Raw genomic sequence first — 24,781 nt, 5'->3', positions numbered from 1 at the left:
AAAGCCTGCAGTAAATGTGTCTCTGCCAAATATCTCGATCAATAGAGTTTCGACAAACACGTCGAATCGACCCGTGGCCATCGTTTCCGCCACGCCAAGGATACGAATGTTATTGCGCCTACTGCGCGCTTCCAAATCTTCGTTTTTAATGGCCACGTCTTTCAGAATTTTTTCAACACGCTCCAGTCTCTTAAGTGATTTCGATGCGCCATCCTTAATGTCTGATATTCGCGATTCAGCCACATCGAGCCTTTTGTCATGGGCCTGCACTTTTGTGCCCATGTCCGCGAGCTTCTGTTCCAGGCTGTCGAAGCGGGTGTCGAGCGCCTTAAAGCCTGCGCGCATTTCGCCCATCATAGCCGCCGCATCTCCCAAGTCCGTAGAGTTGGAGGCCCCGGCCGCCGAACCAGGCGGAGGGTCCGTGGAGAGAAGGGGAGTCTTGTCGAAGCTGAGCTTCCTCTGGTTGGGATCTCTCTTCCCCATCTCCATGATAGCCCGGGGGGTGTAGCTGTGTCGGGAGAGGCGGCGTGGTTATTTCGGCAATATGGGAGAGCGGCAGAGCAGCACCAAGCGCCAGAAAGTTCCAGTGTTTTCCACCAACAGTAGAGACTCAGCGATCGAGTTGCGTCGGTCCAGGTGAATGAGGACCAGGGCAGTCTCAGCTGGGCCCAGGGCCCGATGTATGGTTCGACTTGCAGAATGCACCCTCAGAATGTGGTGGGGTGGGGAGCGGTCCTCTCCCGTCATTTAGGGCAGGAGGAATGGAGGGGTCCGAGAGTCCCACAAGTGCTTACAAGGCGGGGCCGCCGAGAATCGCGTAGCAGCGTCCCACGGCCGCCCGACCCCCGAGCACGCACACCCCCGCCGTCTCACCGCGAGCGTCCCCGCGCCCGCCGCCTAGCATCCGGCCCAGGCCCGTAAATCGAGGCCCCGGTCACGGCACTCCGCAGGCCAAAGGGCCGTGACCGTACCGGGAACCAGCAGCTGCCACCCGGGAGCCCGAAGCGGACGGGCAGCGCGCAAGAAACTCCGCAGGAGACGACTGTGGGGGCGAAGGCCTGGCGACCAGGCTCCGCGCGGCACTCACCAGCGATCCGGCGCAGTGAGAGAAGATGGCGCCGAGGTCCGAAGGCCCCGTTTCTCCTCCGCCGTACACTCTCCTCAGGCCGCCTTCGCGTTCTCCCAAGTCACCCAGATGGTCGGGGTGACATCAGTGTTCGGATCCACATGGATGTGGGGAGCTGGAATGACGGTTTACATCTCGGCCGCCGCCGTCAGGAGCCCGCGTGGAGGAGCTTCACGGAAAGGTAGCCATTCCGATCGCCGCCGTGGCCACGCCCCCCTCCCGACAGTGAATATACACTAATCTGTCAGCGCGAGCCCCTTGTGCTCTTTAAAGCTGCATGTTAAAATACAGCAACAGTGTCAGAATAGCTGTTCAAAGGCTGAGGATGGTAAAAACAGATTACCTCCCACCCACCCTACAACAAATGGAGTGCCAACACAATTATTTCAGGATGGTCTTTCAGATTGTTTATTGGGTTTCTTCAGAGAGACGTTCTCATGTAGATTGGCACCACTTGTTTCCAGAGGTGTGCCCCATTCCTTGAAGCGGCCTATGGGATGGATAGTGTGCAGTATAAGTATCCAGTTACATTTAGCAGCATACATTTATACCGCTCTCACACTAGCAGATGACTGTTAGTCTTGGAACAGGATCTCCCTGCCAGTGAGCTAGTGTCTGTGAAGGGATTGAGACTCTTTACATGAGCTAATGTCTGTCTGTGGCAAGACCGGCAGTGGCCAGTTTGTATTGGGTTCAGAATATCTCAGCTTACATTTTACTGTGACAGTGTGCCCCAAAACGACCAGCCCATTAACTGAGCAAAGGACTTAGCATTTCCTAAAGTTTTAGATCTAATATGTTTACCTTGATGCTTGAAGAGCTTTGTCCCCTGAACACTGTGACTCTTTTCTCTCCTGTCAGGCGGCGCTGTTGGCATCCCATCTTGGGGCAAGTTTTGGCTTGCCATTCTGAACGTTTACAGCTGGGAAGGGATGAACACCCTCTTCCCTGAGATGTGGTATGTTGACTTCAGTGATTATGGTCCCTCATGACAAACCTAATTGGTGCGATGTGATTGCAGGAGATGACATAAAAACAAATGCAGTATAAAACAATTTTGTTCCAAAATAGTTCTAAATTAAAAATACACATGAGGAAATAAATACAGTGTAATTCAAACAAGGGCATTAAATCAACACAAACATTAATGAAGTGAAAATAGCACATCTAATATTATTAAGTTAAATTACAGCACATACAAATAGAACAGGGGCGTAATTATGTAGTCTGCTTTGACTTAATTTATCTAACCAACATGTATTTTTTAAAAAGTGCACCCATAGTAGCATAATCAAGCCAAGCTACACTGCAAGATTTTCTCCAGCAAATAATTTTAATATTTTAGTCAAGAGGTTGAAATGGAAAAAGGGGCCCTTATCAGTTATTTAACCTGGTAATTCTTACTTTTTCTCTCCATCAATTTACCCCAACAATTTTCACTTTCAATTAAATGGTTACACTAGGTCTTTAAAAATAGTAGAAGACACAAGAGATTGATGCTGTATTTTCAATAAGCATTTGTGGCGTGATGCCTGGATTTACTACCATCAGTTAGAGCCATTACCCACCATCCGTTCCTCCAAGTTACCCATCCCTTTGGTCACAGTGCTTTATGGCTGTCCAGTTTCATTGAAGATCTGCTTTTTCAGGAGCCCTCTGTTACTGTCTGGTTCGAATGACTTGTTTGTAGCTACTGTTTGTTTCCGGGCTTCTTCCACTTTGTACTTCTTACTATTTATCTTCTCACTGTAGAATTGATTTTTCCAGGTTGTTTCCCACTTGGATGCCTGCTCACCCTTCTACTCTCTGGTGCCACTGTCGGCAGGTGTACCTCCCAATGAGCTACTGTTATGCTGCGCGACTTGCTGCTGAGGAGGATGACTTGATCCGCAGCCTAAGACAGGTGAGTCGTATCTGCTGTGATCTTCCATTGTGTTTCCAGTTCCAACGGTATCCTCTACACATCACACCTCTTTATGCGCCACTGATTAATACAACAAGGTGGCCCACCCTGCACATATTTTCAACCGCTCATGTGACACTAAACATGGCCGCAGATGATGGGACTTTGCACTGGAACAATATAGAACATTGTACAGGATCCCACACCTGCCTTAGATTATTACACAGCCCCACATACCATCCTCTTGTTTTAGTATCTGCCACAGCAGCCACCAAAGGGAATTACTATTGATAGGGCCCCTTCCTGCTGTGGAATCTTGCAAAAGATCTCATGAAACTATGGGGACTTGTACAGTGTACCAAACCTCCTCTGGGACTTATAATTGGGCTCAACATCACCCACAACACCTTACATAGGCCCGCTGAACTCCCATGGGTTCTTTCCCAGGACTCAACCCCTTCAGGGCCATCCTGTCTAGGATACCACCCCAGAGGTTCCATCTCTTGAAACATAGCGCAGCATCTCCCACAAAACTTTGCACTGGGCTCGCACCTCCCAACGAATCTCCCACAGGGACCATGTGTAGATTAGGTACCACTCTTCCCACGAGAGATGGCTGCACAGTCCACGGGTGGTCCCAAACCTCTCACATGAGTATGCACAGATCGCCACTCCTCCCCCAGGGCCAGGCACAGGTCTTCATACATTCCACAAGACCTCACGCAGGGCTCCGCTGATCCCATGGTGCATCACCCCGATTTTCCCATTTAAAGGACGTGGGTGCTGGTATTTACACCAAACAAGCACGGGCCAGTCCGTGGAATGTAAGATATATTCACCCGTTTTTCAGTCAGGTGCTCTGGAGAAGTTGAGTGGTGAGGGCTCACTGGATTCATGCTCCTACTACTGATGTTTACACCACAGAAGGACTTGGAGTGATCTCCCGTCAGAGCAAACACTCGCACATATTATGGTTTAAAATACTACTTGATTTCTTTAATCATAATAATAGTCACGCCTCATCACATCTGCTCTGTTGCACCAAAAACACAAATTTATCATAATTTACTTCCGTTCTCACGTTGGCCTCCATGTTAAATACACTATCTTTAATCTGAAATGCTCGTTGAGTTTTAATAAATGTGGTACAATCGAATCTCGGATCACACATTGTAGTCCAAGTAATAAAAAAAAACATTGGCCTTGTACCACTGTAAAGAAACCACCAGCCAATAAGTTTGAGTCCGTTCATTTAATGCACGTCTTAACCCACAGATGAATGAAGGCCTCTTTCCACTACACAGTATTGATTCCCTTGCTCAATGCAACATTTCAGTTATTCTTCCCAGTGCACATCTGTTGCCATCTAAACCACCCACATATTTAATTCATAAGCACTTAATCAGAAAAGAAATACAATCTCATGACCTGAGCTTGTTTTGATCGCATGGACACTTCTAAGGCATAATAATGATGCTTATATGTATTTCTTGAATGGAGCCCACATGATCCCAATCTCCGCATCACTATTGAAGGCCACAGAAACGAGCCAGGCATTCCTCACAGGTAGGAATGGATAAACATGTTGCTGTGTTCCTCTAGATGCATGCAAGGACAAGTCTGTTTACGAATTAAAAGCAATGGGTTCTACGTTTGAAGACTTCAGTTGCTATATTAAACAGTCTGTGCGAGTGCTTCCCAAACTTTGTAGAAAGGGGGTCAAATTTTGAGAACAACAAACTTTCGTGACCCCCAGTTTTAATGTACATGAGGCTGGGGTGACTTTTTAATGTCATACTTTTTCCTTAATACATTTTTTTTACATTTAATATTGATTATTTGTACGATTTTACAAACAATACGTATCTATTTCTCACAATGAGGTGTATGCGATGGGTGCGTTTGTTTCCAGTTGATGACAGCAGTGACATCTGCGCTGCTGCGAGTCATTTACTGACGCAAGAAAAAAAATGAAATTAAAATTCAGTCTCTTCTTACACAAATATTAAGTTGCAATCTTCTTGTTTGTGCGTCAGGTTCTTCCAACTTCTCACTTACTACTACATTTGGAATCAGATGATTAGCAAGTTCCAGACTGTCCTTTGGCTTCTTTCTTTCCCTTCTTGCTTGCTTGCTGTCTGTCATGTTCTATCCTGCCTCTCCCTTCAGCTTTTCTCTGTCTTCTGTCTGTGAATGTCTTATTCTGTGCTCTCATCCACTGTGCACTCTCTACTCCACAGCGTTGTGAAACTTTTCAGGCACTCACACCCAGTCACCGATCTGGGTTAAATCCCTCATTGTTCTTTGGCTCACTTTGCCACCCCAGTTCAGACCCAGACATATGCAAATCAGTCTTGACCCTGTTCCTTGTGGGAACAGTCCAACCTGACTCTGGACCGGAAACAAGCATCCTGGGACCGATTATGGATTTAACCCAGATCTGTCACTGGGGGTGAGTGTCTGAAAGGTTTCAGAACTCCGTCCATTATCTCTTTGCTTTTGCTTTATTTGCCCTAAGTTGGCAGGGTATGCCATGTTGTATAGCGTTTCAGAATCTGAGGGAAATTTACCGATTCATGCCCTTATATAGGTACAATTCGCATTGCCCTTATATAGGCATAGAAATCATAACCATTATTTAGACATAACCCATGCAGTCCAAATACAGGCATGGCTACTTCCACTTGTTCCAAAAAGCCACAACGATTTCTTGGAAAACTCAGCTTCAGCAGTCTGGGACATCCCTTGCTTGAATATTGATTTGTCCATGAACTTATGGCGTTTTCAAAGAACTACCATTCCCTTGGGATTCTTTGATGATGTTATTATGCCCGACTTTACGTCAAACTAGACACCTTCAAGGTATAAATATGCCTACACTTGCCCTAGCAAAGGCACGGTGGTTCGGAGCAGCTCGACTATCTACTTAACCGACGCAGCTCGCTACAGCAAGTGCCGAAGGAAGCCGACCCTCAAGTTGAAGCACTGATCGAGAAGCTGTCCTTTCTCTCGGTGAGAATCCAGCTCCAGTGTTTCCAAGCTTCCATCGTGGGGTGTTGGGAAATCGAGTCCTGAGACAGAGATAGGAGACCTCCTTCATTCTAAAACCAAGGTACGGAGCTGATTAGACCCTAAGAGAAATCTTGGTTAGATTCTTGGCAAAGAAAAACGAAACCTATGCTACACCTCACTTACTTCTTCGCTCGTACTAAACTTAGGTTAGGTATATCGGGGTTGGCGTATTTTAGAAGCACCAGTTTCTAGTGACCTCTGAGCTAGCTGGCACTCACAATTAAGTCTAATATATTTGATAGAGACCTAGACGACCTCAGTCCTACGTCAAATCTATAGGATATATTATTCCAATGCGCAGAGCCTATTGGGAATATAGGAACTTGCTCACTTTTCCACTGGATTCAAGCAAGCTTGGCTGCTGAGGGGTGTTACCCCGAAACCGGCCCCAGGATGCTTGTTTCCAGTCCAGGGAGGACCTGACCTGTCAGTTCGGGCTTGATTGTTCCCATGAGGCACAGTGTCAAGACTGATTTGCATATGGCTGGGTTCAAACTGGGGTGGCGAAGTGAGCTAAAGAACGATGGTGGATTTAACCCAGATCTGTGACTGGGGTGAGTGTCGGAAAGTTTCAGCTCTCCGTCCATCATCTCCTTGTGTTTGGTTTGTTCGCCCTAAGTTGGCAGGGTACGCCAAGACGTGGGTCCCTTGCTCACTTTGTCACTAGATTCTAGCTAGCTTGGCAGATGAGGGGTATTATTCCAAAACCCGTCCCACGATGCTTGTTTCTAGTCCAGAGAGGACCTGACCTGGCAGTTTGGGCTGGACTGTTCCCATGAGGCACAGCGTCAAGACTGATTTGCATATGGCTGGGTCCAAACTGGGGTGGCGAAGTAAACTAAAAAACGATGATGGATTTAACCCAGATCTGTGACTGGGGGTGAGTGTCTGAAATGTTTCAGCACTCCGTCCATCATCTCTTTGTGTTAGCTTAGTGAATAGTTACTATTCGTTATGGATACTGGGAGACCATTTTATCGTTTGAGTCTTTTGCCTTGATGACATCTCATCCATGTATGGAGTTTCTCTGGAGCAAACAGGTGGCTGTATTTCCAGCCGAATAAACACTATTTTATGCTGTTGGTTAAGTTTCTTATACCTATGGTGCCGCTCGCAGCCGTTTGGGACAGAGTCACTCGAGGATTCCTGCCTGGATTACGGAGCCAGTATACGGGAGGTGAAATCAGACCCAGGAACACAGGGGCCGGGACTGCGAGACCCAGGAACCAACGCGCATTCACAATGCAGTGCACCTGGTGTCTCTTTCCGCCCCCTCTTGGAACTATAACAGCAAGCCAGATCACGCACACGCAGGACGCGCGCGGGCGTGCGCCGGGCGGGCCCGTTTGTGCCCGTTCGTGACCAGCAGTGACCGGACCGGGCCACCCCCCTAACCTTATTTCCAAACCGCCTGCACGGGCTACCGGGCATCCATGGCTGGTCGGGAAACACGGAGTAAGACCTCGATTGCCGGTGGATCTGCAACTGGAGGTATGGAAAAATTTCTTATCAGGGCGAATAACATCATTGATAGGGAAATTAACATTCTTGAGAAACGCCTGTCCAAACAATTGATGTCTATCAAAAGATCATCCCTGGGGACATTGGCTAATGCCAAAACACCAGTAAGACATGTTGACAACGCTACTCCCGTGGTGGCTACCCAACCCCCCCCTCCCTGATGCAGATAATCTGCCCCCAGTGGACCTTGACATTTTGGTGAATGAAATTTTACCCGAAATTAACCAAGTTCTTGATACTAATAATGTTACCATTGTTTCTGTTCATGAAGCGAGCTCTATTAATTCTATGTCTCAGGGGGCCAGGGAAGGGGCTATTACGAAACGGAAAAGATCATATAACAAGAAAGATAAAAAAGCTGGAAGGTCCTCTAAAACAGCCAAGTTATACCACAACCCCACCCCTCCCCATACCACTTTGCAAACAGCCCCCTCTAGTAGAGCGGTCTCTATCGAAAGTTTAGCCGCCCTATTTAAATCAATCTTATTTCCCTTAGAGGCCAAATTGGAAAGGTTGGATCTTAGATTGTCTAATATCGAGAAAGCCACTGCTTCCATCCTAGCTAACTCCACTAAACCCAATAGCTCGAGCACCCTTCAAATTGTTCCCACCATCCCAGTCACACAACCAGCAAGTGTGACCCAACACCCCATCTGCCCTGCACCAGGCCCCCCAATGGTCCACCAACCTCCTAGCCAGGATAACCATGCACCCTCAAATCAACTTCCTGGTCACCAACCCTGTATGTCCAATCCCTCCGGACCAATGGCTGATGGGATACAAGGGTCCCCAATCAAAGAACTTGGAGCCCTTAGACCACGTTGGCCCGATCTCCCCCCGGAAGCTAACCAGTATACAGTAGTTTTAGCTGGAGCTCCTCCCCTGGAAACAGGGGAAACCGAAACCTTTAGCTCCTTGAAAGGTAAAGTCGTTAAGTGGCTCAATTGGAACAGACCCCTTCCGGCCCATCTCCACAATGAAATCATTATGGTAAGGCAGGTACCATGGATAGGTAAGACGCCCAAGTCCTTTAATGGGGATTGCATTACGGTCAGCTTCAGAGACCCGCGAACGGTATCCCATATTTGTGCGGGACCATCCAGACCCTCCCAGTGTCCTTCTTCTTTCCACCCAACAATGTAACCCACTACAAAGGAAGGTATGACTGGACTAGGGTTGAACGGAGGGGTAGACAAAGATATTATGAAACAAGACCAGCTATGCCACCCCAATACACCCCCAGCACAATCCTTTTTTTGACTATAACCGGTATAGCTGCTTAGAGGGCCTAGAGGGAGTTGATTGACTACCGACAAAACGTACCTTAGAGCCCCCTCCACCTGAAATGGTTAATGATATAGTGGATGGGGAAGTCGCGGGCAATGTCATATGAATGTTTGAACGGATGAATGTTTGGTAACTCCCTTAACACTAGAAATGTTGCCCTTGGCACCCTCTCTGTATGCTGAGATGGCGGATATCCACCCTCCATCTTACGCCTCGGGTTTGTCTGAGGCGGGGTGCGCTAGAACTGTCCCCTCTCCTAATCCCGTACACACAGAACCGGTATTGACATCTAGTCCCCCAGGTTGTTTAATGGCGAACTGGGATATTGCCGGGTGGCGACAGAAGATGTCAGCCCTGGGCTGGAGGGAATCTATCTCAGGGTTTGATATCCTCTGCCTACAGGAGACCTGGTCTACTATTGATATTCACTATGACGGCTTCGTCTCCTATAACTGCCCAGCACAAGAATCCGCCATGGGTAGGGCAAAAGGTGGCCTGTTGATTTTATTGTCTGTGCATTTCCCAGTACGTGTAAGATCTTACTCCACTGTTGGTTCACACTCCCAAATACTAAAACTAGAAAATAGTGGGGGCCGGATCATCCTGCTGATCAACCATTATAACAACACATTTGATCCCACAAGTACCCTTGTTGTAGATGAACTTGAGTCAGCTATAAATAAAATCTGTAATGATACCCACAAACCATTTGATATTATCTGGGGGGGGGGGGGGACTTTAATACCAGATCCTGTCCGTATTCTTATACTAACGCATGCAGGTTTGATGGGGATAACGGGGAGAACCTGGCTCATTTCCCCCATACCCCTTATGGTGACTCCCTTAATACCCTCCTGTTAAAGCACGACCTGGTCATCCATCAACCCGCCCTGGATAAAGATGGTAATACTGCCCCGACCTTTACAGGGAGGAATACTGCATCTGTTATCGACTACCTGTTGATATCGACACAGATCGTCCCCCTCTGTACGGCCCCGATTATCGTGGGTTTTGGTATTAGCGACCATAACGCCTTAACTATGTCAATCCTCATATGGGGTCCTAAAAAACAATTTGTCGGTAGGACTGTAGATTAGATTACCCCATGTAGGCAAAACGGTATCCGGATCAAATGGTGCGGAGCTAAATCTGATAATTTACTACGAAAAATTGTGGGAGCAGGCACCAAAGTGATATCTCGTTGCCTCGAAGTTGATGCCACCCCAAGTTGCATTATAGCTGATTTCAAGGAACTTGGTATTATAATTAAAAAATACCTTACCATTACCAAGGGCATAACTAAGAGGGCCACTTTAGGTTGGTTTGATAGAGTGTGTACGTCCGCGCTACAAGATCTTAAGAAGGCACTATCTAACCACCCGCGAGACAGGGATGCTGTTAAACATCTGAGGGCTAAATATAAACTTGAACTAAAGCGTAGGAAACAGGAATTAAGAGAACAAGCCTGGGAGGACCTGACCAAGGCAGCAGCCCTATGGGATAGCAAACTGTTCTGGAGTACTGTTAACAGTCCATTCCTCCAGAAGGAGGAATTTCCATTCCTTTCTCCTAGTTAGCGAGGATAGCTGGGTTCTACATTTTACCGGGATTTTTGACCCAAACGGGGAGGTCCAGGATAGCTCCCGTAATAACCCAACCATACCCAATCAGCCGTTGGGGATTACCCTCCAAGAAGTTGAAATGGCAATCAGTAAAAGTAAAGGGGGGAAAGCCCCAGGTCCAGATGGGGTCCCGATTGATCTTTATAAAACCGATCTGGCCTTGTGGAGCCCCCTACTGACCCAAGTATTCAACGCTGCTGTCAACGATACTACCCCCTCAACTTGGAGTGAATCTGTAATCATACCAATCTACAGTAAGGGAGATAGAGGAGAGGCCAAGAACTACCGCCCTATCTCCCTTCTGGATTCCTCACTAAAAATTATGAGCAGGGTCTTATTGCTACGTTTGGAGGAATGGGCTGAAAGCAATAACATCTTGCTGTCTCCCAATATGGCTTCACTATAGAGCAGTGTATTAATTTAGATCTCCTAATAGGAAAATACACTAAAGCCAAACAGGGTTCATTGTTTCTCTGTTTTGCGGACCTCTCTAACGCCTTTGATCTGGTTGACCATTCTTTGTTGTGGTCAACCCTACTCGAAATGGGTGCACCGGCTGCGATTATTCATTTTCTGGCCAGACTCTAAATCAATTTATCTGCCCAGATTCGCTACGGTCCTGAGGGGGAATGTACGAGGAAGATCAGGGTTAAATCTGGTATTAGACAGGGTTGTGTCCTGGCCCGCTGCTTTTTTCCCTCTTCATAAACTCCATTGAGCAAGAACTGAAAAATGTGCAAGCTGATGCCCCGCAAGCTGAAGGGCAATCTATCCCGGTGCTGCTTTACGCAGACGACACCGTTTTACTCTCAAGAACTCCCATAGGCCTCCAGAAACTTATGAATTACTTTTATGATTTTATACAGGGGAAGAAATTAAAAATGTATAACTCCAAAACTTTCATCATGGCATGCGGTAAGAAGGTAAACCAACTTAAATCATTTTACTTTAAGGAAAACCGCATTGAGGTTGTGAATAACTTTTGCTATTTGGGCATTACTTTCAACAATGGTGGGTCTTGGACCCCAGAGCAACACAATGTCAAAGCTAGGATGGGTAAGGCTTCCTTAAGTGTATTTCGCTTTGCTGCTAAATTGGGAAGCCGGCATATACCGGATATGTTGAATGTTTACAGACACAGGTGTGCATCTATTGCACTATATGGTTCAGGGGTCTGGGGACACTGGACCCAAAGGGATTTGCAAATACTGGAGAATGTATTTCTAAAAAGACTTCTTTGCCTCCCTTCTTCGGCATCCATTGAACTGACCCACAAAGAAATAGGGTTGGACTATATATCTGATCTAATCCGACTGAGACCCTTAATGGCATGGAGATCTATTTGGTCCAAGGATGAAACCAGCTTTACCAGGGAAATAATCAAAGACTGTTTACGCCTGGATAACGCCTACCAGATCCCATGGTTAAAGTATGTTGTTTCATCCTTTAAGGAACTTTACGATTTGGACGTACATGATGACCCAATGTGTGCCATTGCCTTATCGAAACAGGAGGTTAAAGGTGTCTTTTTGAGGCATAAATACAATAAGCGTAGAGCCCAAACCAGAGATTACTCAACCCATGCTTTCTATTTTACTAACAAGGAAGACGAGTTTGGTTTCCCTACGTACCTTAAAGTTATCACCAGACAGCCCCATCAATATGTCCTTACAAGGCTGAGATTAGGTATTGTGCATAACCTGGTGGCATTTCCAAGGATGAAAATTTATTCTGCCACCCCTTGTCCCTGTGATGGAATAACTAAGCAAAGCACATTGCACTTTATGTTAATATGTCCTCTGTACAAACCTTTGCGTATTTTCTACCTCAAACCATTGTTCAAGAAATATTCTGTGTCTACAACTGGTAATGCTATGAGATTCTTATTTGCACTTGCAACTCCGGATATATGCTTTTTTATTGCAACCTTTATTTTAAAATCAATCTCGGTTAGAAAAAGTATGTTTTTTTAATATTATGTCTATCCTAACCTCTTTGCTGCTATCCATGTTTCATTGACTGAGTTTTGCTACGTCTTGCACTTCCCTATCTTGTGTCAATTCATGTGTGCCATGTTTTAATCTGTATACTTTTATAATGTTTTTTATGAACAATCGAATAAAGTCTATGAACTGAACTGAGCTTATACTTATGATTGTCTTTATGATGTGCATTAAAACAAAGTATTTTTGTGTATAATTAAATGTTTATGCACTGTTTTGCTGAAGAAGTGAACTGCAATGTCAGCTTTTACTTACTTTGCTGAATTATCTGCTTAACAATAAAATTAAATTTATACAGTTAGAGCATCTAATACTTGCACACACGCATCATTATTTGCCATTTGTTTGCACCCGTTTCTCTGGCTTGCAGTCACACCATTATAGATGGGAGATCCATACTTCAATCTCACTTCTCTAGGAGGGTTACATCTATATAAATACTCTTGGAGGACTCCGGTTCTCATGCTGGTCATTGCACAGCATGTCAAAAAGGAATGTACTCCATAGAAGGGCCCCACAAGTCTCTCAAAAGCTTTCACAGGACCCAAATGTCACATAGGACCTAGCTTGTGGCCCAGCACGTGCTTTTATGGAGGGTTCTGTATCCAGGGCTTGAGATTCACAGTCACTGGTCTTTCCATCACATATTATGTTGCAAATATGCTTTTGATGATTTTTCTTGAATTTAGAGGATTTCTGTTGCCAAACTAAACATTATGGTGTGTGTTTTGGTAGGAGCTATACATAGAGGAGTATTCCAGCATACACTGGCCATCTCAGAGGAACAACGTTAGTGCTTGTGATATCTACACACCTCACAGCCGACTTCTGACAGTGGCCTATGGTAAGGATGCGCTTATAGTACTCTCCCGGGGCAGGATAGATCAAATGTAGGTTGCTGTTTCCCACCTGCCTTGAAACATTGGGCCCTATTTACAAAGATAAATTTATATATGTAGATTCATGTGTAAATTTATTCTGCATCTAGACGTAGCTTTACACTTTTATGGTATTCACCATTTCCGAGTGTAAAGTTAGTCCTAGGTGCAGTCTTGCATGTCTCCACCTATTGGTGGAGACTCCTAGATCACGATTTACGAGTGTAAAGTTACTACCATCAACTTTTCACCTAGGCAGATGTCTCCGTCACCTGGTCGAGATCTTTCCATGGAAAGTGTAGGAAAACCTTTTAAAGTTCATTAAAATAAAAAAAAAATCAAATATTTGATTATAAAATATTAATGAGAAATAATTGTACATATTTATTTTATCTGTACAATTGATCAGTTATTATATCACATTAACTTAAATGTGTATTAAAATTATTTTAAATATATATTTTAATTGGAAAATATTTTTCCTACATAAATTGAAAAATCACACATACATGAAAAAATATTTATTAAAATGTATAAATGTATGTATATACTTTGTAAAAATACTAATGCTTATTTAGCAAAAGTTTTACAATATATTATAATTTTAATATTAACATCGTGTGTTTTTCAAACATTGCTTATTAATTATTTTTTTAGAGTTAACATTTGAATATTAATTTTAAAAGTCAAAACCATTTAATCTGTTTCAATACTCTTTCCTTGTTATTTTATTTCCTTGCTTCAACTGCTTTCTATGGGAATGTGTTGCAGTACCTTTGAGGGGGCATATGGGGTGCTAGACTTGCTCCAAGGCTGGGCGGGAGTACATTTACTAAAGTTTTAGACCTTCTTAGCTGTAGGCCCTATAGAAGTTCTGTTTGTGAATAGCAATGGTCTTACTCTTGCGTGGATGGATTTTTTTTTATGTCCACCTAACTTGTCTCTAAAAACTGCCCATTTAGGTGTCAGTATTCCCCATTTTCCAGCCACTCCCCTCCTCCCACCCACATTTGGCACACACAAACAGACCTTCATGCATGGAGATCTCTGCTCTCATGTCAGATACCTCTGCATATAAAAGATGGGAAGGGAGGAAGCAGAGATCTGTGCGCGTAGGTTTGTCAATTGCCTTTTGTAGTATGTTAGTAGTACTCCTGTAGTACTCATAAACATACCACAAAATGTAGTTTATGATTATGGTGCATAGTTTTTTGCCTCTGAACAGTGGCTTTTAGTTAGTTGTAGAGTGTAGGTGGGTTCTCCAATGACCCTGATGTTTGAGAGCAGTGTCTGTGTGCACACTTGGTGAGTAATTTGAGCAGAGATGACTTTACACGAAGTGATTCATTGTGGATTTCCGTTCATTTCTACAGCAATGCTCAATGTGTACGAAGCACATCACAGCTCCAGCCTGCGTGGTTGGGCAATGGAAGAGCTCTATGATCACATTAAAGCAGACGATCGGTTCACCAAGTGCCTCAGCATTGGCCCGGTAAGATCATCTTTAACCAGTATATGTCTGTGCTGGCTTTTTATCAAGCCGTCTATTTCTTGTTCCATCCTTGAGCTTTCATCCTGATCTATCCTTCACCTGAACGTGTTGTTAACTATGTGAACCTCGAACTGGGCGGCGCGCTGCCTATCAGGCTGGTGGAAATCATCATCACTGTCATTCCTGGCCAGACTATTGCCTTCTAAACCCTTTGGTGATGTCTGTGCCTTCAGAGGAGCCTCGACCACGTTGTGCACAACTGCCATTCTTGAGGTGGCTGTCCACAAAACTTTTTTTGTTTTTCATAAAATACCCAAATTGTGAGTTGGTTTATGAAAAACAATCAAATAATGACCCGGGTGAAGGGTCATTATGTTTCTGTTCATGCCCACCAGTTTTTTCTTGGCAGTTATAAACAGGAAAAAACATCAGATCTTCTGCTGTAAATAGAACTTGCAGTCTGATGTCCTTACTCTGATGTCCCTCTACTCCTTCTGGCCATCAGAGTACGTTTTCCAATGGCAGATGCAGCGGGAGCTCTGCTTTCAGAAAACGGATGGTCCGCCCACTTGGAGCAAACTGAGTTTTTGGCAAACAGGGTACTACATTTATGAGAGAATACCTTGTTTTCTAGTCTCTAAATCAAGCCCTTAATTCTAATACAGCATCTCATATACTTTACTCTGCAGCCTTACCTATGCCAAATGTTAACCTTTTATACCAGGAACAGGTCAGATCCCTTTATTGGCACTTGCAAAGCTGCTGTTGCCACATTTTGTTGTAGTCAGCAGATGTGGAGTAGTAAGAAAAAGTATCTCCCATCGAGCTGTGGCAGCCTCAGCATACCTGTGGGGTTCAGTGATGCACTCCATCTGGGACCAGGGTTGAGTTTACTGCAAGAAAGTTTGTGTTTCTGAAATGCAGTGGTGCTCATTGAAGCTAGCCTGCTACGCTTTGTTAGTCAATTATTTAATTGCAAATACGTTTTCGATGCTACTTGTTGCTAGTAATTTGATGTGGCAGAGATGGTTAACTCACTGGATGGGGCAGAGGTGATGGAAAGGATGAAGCAATCCTATATACCTAAATTGTGGAAATACGCAGGAAAAATGCAAAGTTATCAGGCAGCATCGCACTAATTGTTCAGTAAGAAGATACGTGCAGATAGATACCTTCACTGTGTGCTTTTTATTTAATTTTTTTTTAAGTTTGAAAAGAACACTCAAAGTTTATGAGCGCCCTAAAACTATAAAGATAACAATGTATATGAACTTAGGTTCATATACTGTGCAATAGATGAAAAATGGCACTGGCAGATTCCTCATTGGATGTCTGCGGCTTTTTGCCATGTCCCCATTCTGACTGCAGACATTCTGGCAGGTTCTCACTCATTTTGTGGGTGGAACTAAATACTTCAAGGAATTCTGCACAATTATTTGTGCACATTTTGAAATACTTAAGCATTGAGGTAAGGAGGTGAATTTTCACCCTCTCCCATTTCATGTGACATATTGACTTAATAAGAAAATTCCCACCTACAACAATAGTGTGTTTATTGTTATGAGTGTATGATGTTCATGTTTGAATTGATCTTTTTGGTGTAGATTTCAAAGACCATCAACATGCTGGTACGTTGGTACGTGGAGGGCCCTTCCTCTCCGGCTTTCCAGGAGCATGTGTCTCGGATACCCGATTATCTTTGGTAGGTGCTTGTACCCATCTGATATAAAGGATGTGCATTGCTTGTGGAAACCTGTACCTGTCATTTTTGGGCATGAGTAACAATACTTTAAACTTCATGCAGATTGAGCGGTCCGACCACCTCCTTGGGTGGCATGGTCATTTATTGTAAAAATACATTATTTGCAAGCTGGTTGTCAGGTGAGGTGGGATTATTAGAGCAGTGTGCAGCTGACTTTGATAATAATACACAATCATGATTTTGTATCGTAGTTGTTTTTACCCTTTTTAAAGCAATGAAAGCAAATATAACCTCTAAGTATAAATATACAAAAAGGTAGGTTACCATACCAAGAATAGAATGACTCTAGAGTTTATCATCAAGATCAAATAATTTATGCGTCCATAGCACTGTTGGTATGATTTTAATTATAGATGGATGCATGAGTTTTTATGTAGTGCAGCAGAAAATCACTGTGAAGGTATAAATGTGCTTTACATATAACAAATTTAGATGATTGGAGTTTCCATAACAAAAAAATCCAAGTGATCCATGGGTTGGAGATTGGAAAAATAGAAATAAATGTAAGAAACTTTCATGAGGATCCTGATAGATGAGGTGATTGTTAAGCAATAATATCTTAAATATTTTTCTGAACTGGGGAAAGTCACCTTAGTATATTTGTCTTCATTTCTATCTCCATCTCCCAAGGGTTTTGTTCTGCTCTGGAGAAGGCTTGGGCTGTTGTCATACGGGTCTTGAATTTCTTGGTTACTTGTTGAAGTAAAACCTTTCTTCCAAAGTGTTTCTCGTCTTTAGAGCTATTCGGATGAATGCAAGTTAGCCTAGTTATTGTAGGTGTAAAGTTCTAAATGTGAGGAAAATTAGTAATTTTGTTCTGGTTTCTTGTGGCAACAAATGCAGATTTCTCAACACTGGAGTAATATGGTCATGTTTCTTTGGGCAAGCATCTGTCTTATGACCAAGTGAAAGATGGATTTCAAATGAGGTATTGTCATTTTGATAGACCAAAACAAACAAATCAGAGCTGCATTTCCACATTCAATTCAAGAGCTAATCAGTTCTTAATCTCAGCCCGTAAATCTGAGGATTACAGAAACCCTTAAATGTTTTCATGGAGTGTAATGTGAACAGAGCGGACTTGAAAGAATGTTTACTTTGCTCATTCATTGGCATTCCAGTCAAAGTCCAGAGATTTGACTTTTTACATAAGAAATTAAATTTTGTCACAAAGATTCACATTTGCTGTTTATTAGTTTTTTTAAATTCCATTTTCATTTAAAGCAGCCAAACAAGTGTAACAGAAATCAGCACAGAAAATCCAAATGTAGTACAACATTTTATATCCCATATATCATACCATCTTTCATGGTACCCCTCCCCCCCCACCATAGCCATTGTCCGATCACCATCCTTCATCTTCACCATTCACAGAATGACCACCTTTTTATTCTCTTAACCATTTCTTCTTCAAGGTGGATAATACATTTTTTTGGGGGGGCGGGGGCAATCTAGTCGGCATCTCGACCCATTCAGCCACATCCTTTGTTACCTTATCATCTCTTCAAGTCGGTTTCATGCGCTTCCAGTGACCACTCTAGGAGAACTACCTTCAATTTATCCAGCCTTAGCACTCTAAGACTAGCCCAATGGACTGTCATTCTTCTCTTCATCAGGACTGTACCCAGTGAAAGTAGTCTATTCCTCATTTGATAAACTTGATTTTCTGGGAATATTCCCAACATGCACTGCTTTATAGACTTTTTTTCAGCCCTATTCTTGTAGCTCTCTTCAGGCTTTCAGTTACGCCCCTAGAAGTTCCCTAGACGCGGTCAAGACCATGTAATATGCAGATATTTCTGCCTCCCCCAGTACCGGATCTGCTACAAGCATAAAGTCTATCTGGATAAATAATATCGAATTTCTTGGCGAAATAAGTACTGTGGAGGAAATGAAATTGCATTAGTTTAAATCATGCATTAGAAGAAACTCTTGCACAGGCCTTCCTCCAAACGCTCTATGGAGTTCTCACTCCACCTCTCACAAACTCTCTTCCTATCTCCCCTTTGGTCCATCACTAACTCATCATACAGCTGTGTTATTACCTTCCACCACCCAGCTTAATCCAACATATCCTTCATCACCCCATTGACTCCTAAGGGCCCTCCATATTTCTTTCACAGCATGGCCATTCTAGCATGTTGCAAGAATTGTCTCCTACCCAGCCCAAACCTCTCATGCGCTTGCTTAAAGGCGACAAACCTTTTGCTCATAAGCAGGCCTCCCACCACTCAACAACCACCCCCTCTCCAAGGAAGGAATTTCAGATCCTTAGTCATATTCATAATAGGAGCTCTTCCGCAAACAGCAGTGTCTTCAAAACAGTACATAATACTCTTTGCCATGTTTGCAGGTGTTTTGACATGAAATGAGTAGTTCATTTGTTTGTGGACCGAGGATTATGACGTTTTAGGTCACTCAGTTTTGTAGGTTTCTTAGATCTGTTTATCAAGAATGTTAGTCAAGTTTTTTCTTTGTAACCTTTATGTTAGAGGTAAGAATTAATTCATACTCCAATCATAGTCACATCATTCGAGGAGCCGATCCCATAAAGAGTTACCATAAGTCAATAGTCTTGCTTCATTTTTGCAAGTGTGCCAGGGACTTTTTACTGCGGTTGTTAATAGACATGGTTTCCCCTTCTCTGGCTAGCGTGTCTCTGACCCATTCATCTGTGTTGGTAATGTCTTTCTTGGAGTCTCACTTGGCTCAGGTTCAGGATGGCTTGGATTAATGAGCAGCTGTGTCAAGACGCTCATTCTTCCAGTTCTCAGATTGGGCTCAGTAGTGGCAAAACAACAGACATATTAACAGACTGGGACAAGAGTCGCTTCAGACTCCATACACTCCACATTATTAGGAAGAGTAGAGAAGAGATTCTTCAGGCAACACACAGTCTGATGGTTCTTCAGAACGGTTACTGTCGGACAGACTATTCGAGATTGTCCAGACTCTACAAAGTCTGGCAGGCTAGAAGACGTGATTCTTCAGATCCCACACTGTCTGGCAGACTCTTGGAAATTCTTAGGTACCAAACCGTCTGGCAGACTGCAAGAAGAAATTCTTCAAATACCAAACAGCCTGAGAGACTTTTAGAGATTTTTCATACACCAAACTGTAAGACAGACTAGAAGACGTTCCCAGACACCACACTCCACGGCAGACTGAGAGAACAGATTCTGCAATCATCACACAGTCTAGCAAACTAATACAGATTTTATTTAGGCACCACGGTCTGGCTGCACACTGCCTAATGAAGTACCATCCACAAGACAGAATTGTAGGAGGCAAAAGACAATCATTAAAGGTTTGCAGCATTCTCATCCCAAGGTAGCATTGTGCTTCCCTTGTGACGAGGCAGCCAGTGCTGAGTTTAATTTAACATCTTTTTTGTTAGTGAGTTTTCTGTTATAGATACACCTCTCATTTCTTGTCCATCTGGGTGAATTGCACCCTTCGAGAAGAGTTTACCCTATCCATGCTGGAGCAGATGGAGGTGTGGACTAAGTTTCATAAAGGTTTTCTCTAGGTTCCTGATTATTTATAAGATGCATTATTTATGTGTTTTATATAGTGCAAACTAGACCCAAAGGTATCAGAGCTCTTTACATAAAAGAAACAGCAAACATACCATTTGGGGAGAGGATGTAGTCTTATGGCTAGAGTGGTCGACCTTGAAGCTGGGGAACTGGGTTCGAGTCTCGGCAACAACACTCAATATCCTATGATTGTGTGCAAATCATGTAATCTCCCTGTGCCTAACAAAAATGAATGTGTCCCTCTGTAACGAAACTGGTGCTCATGTAAAGCGCTCCGATACCTGATGTTTTCGACTCGAGTTCGTACTATGTAAATCGCAAAAAAAACAAGGGAAACATCAGTGAGACATTGTCTAACATAGTTCTGCTTATGACGCTCGAAGCATAAATTCTCGATCCAACCTGAAACAGAGATGTGGAAAATCAGTAGCAGGAGGTGTGATTACAGTATGCAGATTTGTTTACGACAGTCTATTAGCGTAGCGACTAACTTAATAAGCCGCTGACCACAGTAAAAAAGACAGCTGTCATAAGTGGTCGATTCTTGGTGATTCTTGATAGCCCATTCCACTCCATTCCTCCCTTCCTTCCTTCTCGCTATCCCCTTTTTACTCATTACAGCTAACAGTGTAGCAAATGTAACATTGCCACCACTTCTCATGGTATAAAGTTAATTGCACTGTTTCACTAATTTATTTCTTATATCGTCATCATTTTCAATCTTTTTCATTTCTAGGCTGGGACTGGATGGCATGAAGATGCAGGTAACTCTTCTGTCCCGACAAGGAACAGGAATTATCATTGAATACCATTGTCGCTTTATGCTTTATACGCTTTACTGTGCACATATATACTCTGCAGTACCTTAAAAAGCAATAATTTTAGATATAGCCAAGCAGAGGCTAAATCAATAAATTAGGGGATTAGTAAGACCTAAGTTGGAGATGGATGTGAGTGGACTAAGTCCCCACACTATTTAGGTTTCATCTGCTGGCAGCATTGAGCTCTCTGTTGTCGAAAGATCGCTGGTGGACCATATCAAAAACTGACCATGGGCTCGGAGCCCACCCACCTTTTACTTTTGGTAGGCTTTCTTCTCACTGCATTTGCTTCTTATTCAATTACTTTCCTTCCTCTTCTTGTGTTTGTCCTTCAACTGGAGCATAGCCTGTTTACCATCCTTTTGATTGGATAATGTGTATCCTTCCACTGTTCAGATTCGGGCAACTACATTTTTAGGTTGAGCCCACCAGACAGCAGAGCTGCCTGGTTGTGAAAGACATATTGTGGTATTACCAAGGACAAAGGAGGGTGTGCAGCCCGCCTATTGCTTACCATTTGTTGGTTTAACTGTCAGTCTTATTTGCCTGCTTTCTATTCAATGTCTTTTCTTGTCCACCTTGTGTCTGTCCGTCTCTTGGAGCATATCCAGTTTATGTGGGTCCTTCACTGCTACATTTTAGATAACTACTTGTTTGAGCTATATGAGCTGTAGATGATATGCTTAGCTTAGATCGCCATCTGGTGTTGGGTCCGGATGTTAGCACTTTGTTTTTGTTCGAAAAAGTCTTTGCAGTCACGAGGTAGGTGACTCCTCCTTTTGGTGATAGTGCGCATGGGCATCAACTCCATCCTCCGATAGTTTTTTTCCGCCATTATGTTCGGATGTTGTAGTGATCAAGTCCACACAGGTTTAAGGTGATTTCTAAGAGGTTTATTCATGATGGTACAGGATCACAGCGAGACCCCACCAGGAGCAGCCAGCATGCAGGAGCAGCCAGCATGCTGCTCAGTCCAGCCAATTGTGGCTATTTGACTCCCTACATTATGTAAAGTGGCATCACATCAAGATTCTACAGAGAGGGCAAGCATAACATGGAACTAAAGATACAACATATCCCCCTTTCTTCTTAATGAAAAAACAACAATGAGAGAACAAGGGAGAAGAACTGAGAAAGAGAAAACTCAGAGGAAACAGAACCATAAAACCATCGAAATAAGAGCAACAAGAGCGAAATCGAGAAGCAGAGAAAAAAGGAAAAAAAACATAGAAACCATCCTCCCTTCTACACACAACAGAAAAGAAGAAAAAATAACGTCAAAGAAGAAGAGAAAAGGAAGCACAAAAGACTGCCCCAAAGCGCACCCACTGGCCAGAACAGGAATGAAAGGAGGCTAAAAATGGAAAACAAACAGAACATAGGGCTACAGGCTGCGATGAATGCAGAGAAAGGAAACACGACAGAAAAGCAGAGGAAAGCTCAGAATCCACAAGAAACACGGGAAGAAGATCTCAGAAGGAAAACAGAAGTGAAGAAAGAAACAGGGAAGATGAGGAAAAGTAAGAGGGGATTTCTCATCCAAACACCATTATCGTTACAATATGACAAGATTGTTATACAAAGATAACATATTTCACAAAATAAATTCAATATAAACAGTACATACCTAGCATTGCAAGCATGAAATGCACTCAAAACGGGTATAAAACGCAAGCTAAATATGTAAACCTGAATGCATGGGTGGGAACCCATGCCGAATCTCTTGGGATGGAGATGCGTAACAGATGCAAAGGGACAGACACCCTCTCATAGAAAGGATAAAAATTGTGTGCATGTGAAAGTGTATGGGTGTGAACCCGGCAACTAGACATGTGTGCGTAAGAACCCGTAAGCAATCTCTAGGTTATAGAGAAATACAAATATGTAACAGGACTGTAACCCTTGCATGGATGCAGAACGGACTAAAACCATTGCATAGATCCCCTGTAAGAAGGGACAACTAAAATATTGTGCACAGTGAAATTGTATAAATGTACAAGAAGCTGATGGTACTAACACCCACCGCGATCCCAGTGTAGGGAAACTCATGGCAAAAACAATGCACATGTGATACGTCTTTTCAAAATGTATAAAAAAAACTTCATACACATAGAGAACACTTATGAAGCGAACAGTAAAACACTTTTAATGACATTGGTGAGCGATTCCTCACTTGAGGAGCGTGAGTGGCGCTCAACCCCCTTGTAAAGTAACATAAAGTGTACGTTAATATACAAGCAATAGTAACCATAGTATGCTGCAGAATGAATTAAGAGTAGTTCTTACGTCTTCAAGTAGCGTAAAGGCAAAAAGAACACAAAAAGAAAAGTCCGTAGATGACGAAGAGATCCCCATGGTAGTTCGACACTGTCAGAAGATATGCCTGGTTCCATCTTGAAGAAAAGATACAAGGAACTGCTGATATGGAAAAAAATACCTGAAATTGACTTCACGTGGGTACATGCTGTGGTGACAGGAAAGAAGCATTGTCCCATACTCCATCGAGTCTTCCAAATATTTACTTTGTCAATAAAAAAAAAACGTGGTTGGCATAACGAGGACTAAACCTTGTAAACAACAGCAGTACCGGCCAAACAAAAATGGCGGCACGCTGTGCACATTGTGTAGGATGGCTCACGGCATGCTAGTGCATGCGGGAACAGAAAACAGCGGAAGGCAGAAGAAGGAACGTCGCTGGCACAGTGGTGAAGGTGGCGGTAAGCACGCTTTCTGATGCAAATGCTTGTGACATACTTTAAAAGACAACACGGCGGTTGCTAAAACTGCAGGTCTGGATGGCTCAAAGGTTACAAGGAATCCGAGACAGAGAAAGTTGGGTTAACTCCACAAAGTCTTGATGTCTCAGAGCCAAAAATCACAGACCCCAACATTGCTCATCTCACAAGTCATCCTCAGTGCAGTCATATAATCCACAGCGCACTTCGTATTAGGAAATCCTCTTCTGTAGTTCCCCGAGACCACATGATGTATAAAACATCCACTGTCTCACCTTGTATGAAAGTTGCAGACCGTTACCGGTCAATTACCACTGTTGCAGCCGGTCTACTCGACACGCAGATTGTGTGACTGAACATTGAGTCAAAGCTAGGTGCAGCATAGCTCTGTGCAGAAAAGCACTTCACTCCACAGGGAAACACAAAATCAGGCAGGCAAATAACATCTGACTTGCTTATTCAAATGAAATCCAAGCGGTAGATAGGTTTGTAGAACAGAGTAGAACACTTCGAGATAGTCTTGTTCAGAAACAGCTTAGCTGGCGCATACATGTAAAAGCACACTTCTTCACCAGACAGTGTGCAAACGTAGAAATGTGGCAGGTGAACACACTAGATCAGGGTTACCCTCACTGAAGGAACAGGACATAGACGTTGGGAGGCTTGAAGAGTGTCAGGCTTACCCTCACTGAAATACCAAAGGGGATGATGGACGGAGCGTTGAAGCAAATGAAACACACACCACCAGTCAACTGATCTGGGTTTAATCCATCATCATTCTTTAGCTCACCGCATCACCGCAGTTCAGACATGGCCATAGGCAAATCAGTCTGACCCTGTGCCTCATGGGAACAGTTCAGCCCGAACTGCCAATCCATATCTTCCCTGGACCGGAAACAAGCATCCTGGGACCGGGTTCTGGCTAATCAGCCAGGCTAGCTTGAATCCAGTGGCAAAGTGAGCAAGGGACCCACGTCTGGGCATACCCTGCCAACTTGGGGCGAACAAAGCGATACCAAA

At 43.7% G+C, this 24,781-nt stretch overlaps 1 protein-coding gene across 1 annotated transcript in view; it reads left to right on the top strand.

Moving 5' to 3' along the window:
* Positions 1 to 24,781, top strand: part of LOC147731233 (lanosterol synthase-like) — a 175,576-nt gene that overhangs the window by 73,734 nt on the left and 77,061 nt on the right. Inside the window, exons 6-11 of the mRNA XM_086956238.1 lie at positions 1,988 to 2,084; positions 2,894 to 3,029; positions 13,270 to 13,378; positions 14,786 to 14,904; positions 16,509 to 16,606; positions 20,942 to 20,969. Coding sequence (XP_086812364.1) covers positions 1,988 to 2,084; positions 2,894 to 3,029; positions 13,270 to 13,378; positions 14,786 to 14,904; positions 16,509 to 16,606; positions 20,942 to 20,969 — 587 coding nt within the window. The remainder of the gene's footprint in view (positions 1 to 1,987; positions 2,085 to 2,893; positions 3,030 to 13,269; positions 13,379 to 14,785; positions 14,905 to 16,508; positions 16,607 to 20,941; positions 20,970 to 24,781) is intronic.

The sequence above is a fragment of the Lissotriton vulgaris genome, chromosome 2_1 (genome assembly GCF_964263255.1).
Source record: "Lissotriton vulgaris chromosome 2_1, aLisVul1.2, whole genome shotgun sequence".
Taxonomy (NCBI): Eukaryota; Metazoa; Chordata; class Amphibia; order Caudata; family Salamandridae; genus Lissotriton; species Lissotriton vulgaris.
Note: the sequence above shows the minus strand (reverse complement) of the source record. Positions and strands in the feature narration are given on the sequence as shown.